General features: G+C 44.3%; 1 protein-coding gene across 2 annotated transcripts in view; it reads left to right on the top strand.

Annotated features, from left to right (window-relative positions):
• Positions 1-216: 216 nt before the first annotated feature.
• LOC123043122 (meiosis-specific protein PAIR3) overlaps positions 217-5,611 on the top strand; it is a 7,421-nt gene continuing 2,026 nt past the window's right edge. The window contains exons 1-8 of one of the 2 annotated variants that reach the window (XM_044465471.1): positions 217-534; positions 1,401-1,478; positions 1,592-3,418; positions 3,536-3,683; positions 4,606-4,743; positions 4,816-4,879; positions 4,957-5,106; positions 5,247-5,305. In XM_044465471.1, the coding sequence (XP_044321406.1) occupies positions 1,446-1,478; positions 1,592-3,418; positions 3,536-3,683; positions 4,606-4,743; positions 4,816-4,879; positions 4,957-5,106; positions 5,247-5,305 (2,419 nt within the window). In that variant the 5' untranslated portion in view covers positions 217-534; positions 1,401-1,445. The remainder of the gene's footprint in view (positions 535-1,400; positions 1,479-1,591; positions 3,419-3,535; positions 3,684-4,605; positions 4,744-4,815; positions 4,880-4,956; positions 5,107-5,246; positions 5,306-5,611) is intronic. The other variant, XM_044465472.1, reaches the window with a different exon arrangement.

Raw genomic sequence — 5,611 nt, 5'->3', positions numbered from 1 at the left:
ATTGGGCTATATTTTAGGTATATATATATATATATAAATCTGAAAAAATATAAAAAAAATTAAAAGGGCCGTGCCGTGCCGGCCCGCGTGCCCCGGCTCCAGGTCCAGGCACGGCCCAAGGCGTGCCACGTGCCTGGCACGGCCCATTTAGCCCGTGCCGTGCCAGCGTGCTCGCGGGCTGGCCCGTTTGGCCAGCTATAGTGTGGGATACAAGTCGAACCACTGCGCTGATGCGGGGTATCCAAGAAATGGGATCAGTCCTCCCCTGCCTTCATCTCTCCTCTCCTTCCCTGCGACTGCGACCTCGATTTTGAATTCTCTCTTCCATCCTCAATTCTCCACGAAACCCTAGCCTCCGCCGACCTCCGCCACCGCCGGCCAGACCGGCGCCGCGACCAGCCGCCGAGAAGCCGCCCGTCCAGGCACAGATCGAGCCCCCCGCCTCCCCGCCGAGCGCCGCACGAGCCCACCGCGCACCGCCGCGGGAGCCAGGGAGCGCCGTCCCCGGTCGCCGCCTAGACTCTCAAACCTGAGGTACCGATTTCAGATCCCCCCGCCGGCTGGGTTGGGTTGGCCCGGTTCGTGCGCCTTGGTCTCCCGCGCGCAAGATTTCGTTAGGGTTTACTCATGGCTGGGATCAGGCGCCCGCCCGTGGATTTCCTGATCTGTATGCTGTAATTTCACCTCGATCGCGTCGTACGCTTGTCCTTGCAAATTTGTTTTCCTCGCGTCGTCTGATCTGGCCGCGGTTTGCTTGGTTCGAGTTGGTTGCTCTCAACCAAACACCCGAGACCTGATCTTCCACGGATCTCTTCGTTGGAATGCTTCCGTACACGCGGTTGGGTTGGATTAGCTTAGCTGCCGCACGTCTTGTGAATGTGTCACTAGTATTGCTTTGTCCCAGCATTTTCCCGAGTTAAGTTATCTGACGACCTAAGCTGTATGCATTGCTTGTGGAAGACCATCTCTGAATGCTGAGACCACGTTTAGCCCAATGTATATGATACAGTTGCATTGCACCTGTTACTTCTAATCTGCCATTAATTCAAATATGCTTACAAGGGGCTAGTCATACCTAGTATTTCTCAGACTAGGCTAAGTCTGATCTGGTTGGTATGCTCTTACTCTCAGCTAGCAGCCTGTTCCATTTGACTCATTTTAATTGGTACTGCATATATGGCAATTCAGACCTGGCATAAGTTACACTTGGCAAGAGTATCTTGCACAATTTCTGTCTTCGTGTTACTGTTCATTTCTAAATCTGGTCTCAGTCTCAGGCATGGTTTATAGTCTCATGTATATTGTATATACATCTCTGTGGAGCTTAATTTGATCCTAAATAAAAGATGCTTGGACATTGGTGGAACTTTATTTAATGCTCTTGTTCTCCTGTTTACCAGCTTCAGCTCTAGTTAATTTGGTCTATTATTATCCCAGAAGCTGCAATGACGGAGATCAAGCTGCCGAATATCCAGAAAGTGAGTAGCAACTTCCTTCCTGTGCTAAATTGTAGGATGTACTTCCTGTTTCAGGTTTAGCTGTTCTCTCACACAGGTGCTATATAATAACTCATGCATTATGATGTGTCTAGGTTACATCAAGTGATCACTGGAGTTTGGCCAGCAACCAGTATCCATCTGGTAAATTTCCTAAGGTATCAATTGGCATCCCTCCTCCAAGGTCAGATTCTGTATCAAGAAGCAGAGATGTTGCTGCTGCTGCTGCCCCTGCATTCGAGAGGAACCTGTCTCAGAGAACTGATGGAAGATCTAGACCCCCGAAAGCGAATAATGCTTCACTCCGGGTCTCACAAGAAGCTGCAAACCATGGTGGATCTGCTGCACAGGCACCTGAAGCCACCCATGTTAGGGTTTCTCTAACACAACCTGATGACCATGCACGTGAGCAAACCGGAACCTTTTCCTTTGGAACAAGAAAAGAACAAGGCAGCCAGCTTGACCAACTGCAAAAGGCACCCTTCGTGAATTCACAAGGAAAGCGCCAAATGGAATCTGCAGATAACACCAAGTCCAACAGCGAAGTGCTCAGGATGAAGCTGCGGGGGATCCTTGGTACATCACAAACCAAACAGGCTGTTGCACCAAACCCTGAAGACATTGAGACACCGGACCAACCGAAAAGTCTAACAACCAATGGACCATCTTCAGGGATCAAGAAGGTTTACACGTCACGTTTTCCTGATATTATCAAGACACCTGATCTGCTCAACTGTCAAACAGGTACCTATGCAAAGAGCAAACCATCCTCTGATCCAATTGAGTCAGATTCTGATACTCCACAAGTAGTTGAAATGAGGCCTGTTACTCGCACCTTGGGTCGCAAGAAAGCACCAGCAGCCTCCAAGAAGCAGGATAAGAACCAGAGTGCAAAGAAACCATTGTCTACTTCACGTTCTGCACCCAAACAGAAAACGCAGGACAATGTCTTTGTTTTTGATGAGAAATGCACACCCAAAACCGTGGGGAAATCTGCAAATGGTAACTCTGGCTGCTTGAGAAATCTTAGAAGCTCAAATAGGAAGGCTAAAGTAGAGCTTAAGAAGGTCCATTGTTCTGACAAGATTTCTGACAAGATCACACAGGATGCTAGGGAAGGACAGCTATCTTCTAGAAATGCAGCATCAGAGAATAAGGGAGAGAAAACCACCTCCTTTTCTTCATTGTCCCGAGCTGGAAAAACTGCTGAGAGCCGTTCTAGAAGCCCTACAAGGGAGAAACGGCTGAATGGAATGGCTAAAGTTGGGCTTCAGAAGATGCAGTTGTCAGAGAAGTTGCTGCCCACGACACTGAATGTGGGTGAAGATAAGCTCTCTTCGCAGAATATTTCATCAAAGAGCAAGGAAAATTATTCTTCATTGCTGCACCGGAAGGAGAATTCTAATTTGAGCAAAGCTTCAGACAGAAGCCCTCAGGCACATAAACCAGCGGGAAATACTTTTAACTTGCCACCATCTGGCGCTGCTAGTCCATCACCTGAACCGAAAATGTATCCATGGGGCAACGAGGCAAGTCCCCAGATAAATGGTAAACCATCTGGCACTGCTAGTCCATCACCTGAACCGAAAATGTACCCATGGGACAATGAGGCAAGTCCCCAGATAAATGGCAAACCATCTGGCGCTGCTAGTCCGTCACCTGAAGCGAAAAAGTACCCATGGGAGAACGAGGCAAGCCCCCAGATAAATGGTAAACTGGGAGAGAAGTTTGCCAGTCCATTGGCAGACAGATTCAGAAACATGGGAGATGATTTTGCAAGTCCTACTTTTGCAACTAATGTAAATGGCTACCACACTAGAAGTAAAGTGCTACATGATGACACATACAGCCCCAAGTATCCAAAAAGTGTGAACAGGTCAAGATCAAGTTCCTTTGCTTCTGATCCAGGGTCTGAGCCATCGGTAGGCTTTCCACATCTATGAATCATTTCACAGCCATAGTAAACTTGTTTTGTCTATACTCATGTAACAGACTAACTCATATCTTTTGTCACTCATTCATGTACCGCTGATATCCAGGACGAGATGGATAAAACCTATGATTTACCTAAAAGTGAATCTCCTAATTCTTCAGAAGAAAGGGAGAACAAAAAACAACCAGATCTTTCACCCATTTCGCCAACTGAAGATGAAATGGCTCAAACTTCTATTCCAAGTTTTGGGAAAGGTCAGAATATCAACTTTGCAACTTTCAATACACATTGATACTTTATACAGGCAAAACAATAGCTTCCTAGAGTATGTTTTGTTCCTTTCAGATTTATTGCCACATTTGTAGAACTGAAGGTGACAGTGTTAGTTTACAGAGTACTACACATTTTGGTCTGCACGAGGACAGTACTCATGTAGAACACATTCTTCTCTATGTATTTACATATATAAATTGATTGTTTCTCTATGTGTCCATTACCAGTTAAACACTATTGGCAGAGCTTCTGCCCTTTTCCTGAACAAATATTTAAACATTGGGGGTCAGAGCATCCAGTAGCAAAGTAAAAAACAAGAGTTAGGCGTTAATTGTGCATTTTGCCACCGCCTTGCGCTTTTCTAACCAAAGTGTACGCTTAAGCGCAATTATGCGCTAAGCGTTTTGCTATCGCATAGAGCCTAGGCGCGCCTTTTTTTAACTATGTCCAATAGTCCTACTATTGCATCAGTTCTATTTCCACAGAATTTTCATAGCAATCATTGATCAATCACTATCAGTGCCAGACCCTCCAATAATCCTACTGTGGCTTTAAGGTTAGGGCTCTCCAAAGTACTGCCATGATTGCTGGTATGCTAAGATGATACACTCACTCTTAACTATTGTATGTAGTGCTTGCTCATGAGAAGCTATTCCAATGGAATAGAAGCAACATGTGGCATATTCTGTCATGTGCATGCATGCTACTTTAAATGCGTTTCATTAGTGTGTTTTGCTAAGTAATTTGAGTTTTGTATTTTGACCACTTTAGTTCTGGAAAATTAATAACGCAAGCCAAGCTTTTCCCTCGTGCCGTTGGAGATGTATAAATTACATTGTCATATATCCAAAACTTGTTTACCTGTGATGTGTTACTTATTTGTAACTGGTTCTCCATGTGCAGGATATAAAACTCGCAAATGGCTTTCAGATGTAGACAGCCCTGATAAATCTCTAGAAAATCTGGATAGGAAATCACATCTAAAAGAGGGTAAAAGAGGCAAACGGCGCTTACCTTCGCCTGTTCCTTTTGCCACTTCTGGTAAAGTTGATTACCTTGCGTTGATTTAACAGTAGCAGTTCAGAACTAATATGTCATTACTAATTCATTCAGGAACACAAGAAACTATAATGTCAGACAAAGAACCAGTGCAATGCCCAGATGACTACCTAAACAGGTCCGCTTTAGGTTCTATAAAGAAATACAAATCTGATATTGTTGGTTGGTCCAATTTCATTTCTTGATTGTAACCAGGGCTTTTGATGAGTTACTGCTGGTGCTGGGAAGGTTTCAAACCAAGATCAAGTCCGAAACAAGAAATAGAAGTTCTGAGATACTGGTAGGTACTGGAGAGATAATTCGCCAGCACCTCGAGGGAGTTGAGGTGCAAATGCAGGATGATGTGTAAGATCTTTGCTGGTGTTACCAAACAAACTACATCTTATCTGCATATGCACATCTAATTCTATATATAGGCTTGTTATAGAAGTATCACATATATTAGAGGTGCAGCTATTTTTTGACGCATTCAACTGTACTTTCAGGGATAAGCTGGTCAATGCAGGAAAATCTAAAAGGAAGCGACTAAACTCAACATTTGAAGGTACAGTCTATATTGTGTCACTGCAGAAATTAATATTGTGAATCATGAGTTTTATGACAATGAGACCCATTTGTCAGAAACTGTTCAGAAAGCAATATCTATATAGATGTGATGTACTGGTTCTTTTGATCCATTGTGCTACTCATACTTCACCTATTTGGATTATTAAGCTCAAGCAATTTGCAGACTCTTCTACTTCAATAAGCAGTAGAGTAGTAATATAGGCATATAGTTAATCATGATCAGATTCCTGTATGTTATGTAGGGGTCCGGCATATCCTAAACCTGAAGAAAACATAGTAAGAT

The sequence above is a fragment of the Triticum aestivum genome, chromosome 2B (genome assembly GCF_018294505.1).
Source record: "Triticum aestivum cultivar Chinese Spring chromosome 2B, IWGSC CS RefSeq v2.1, whole genome shotgun sequence".
In the NCBI taxonomy this organism is placed as follows: Eukaryota; Viridiplantae; Streptophyta; class Magnoliopsida; order Poales; family Poaceae; genus Triticum; species Triticum aestivum.
The sequence above is the reverse complement of the archived record's forward strand: the minus strand, read 5'-3'. Positions and strand labels throughout refer to the sequence as shown.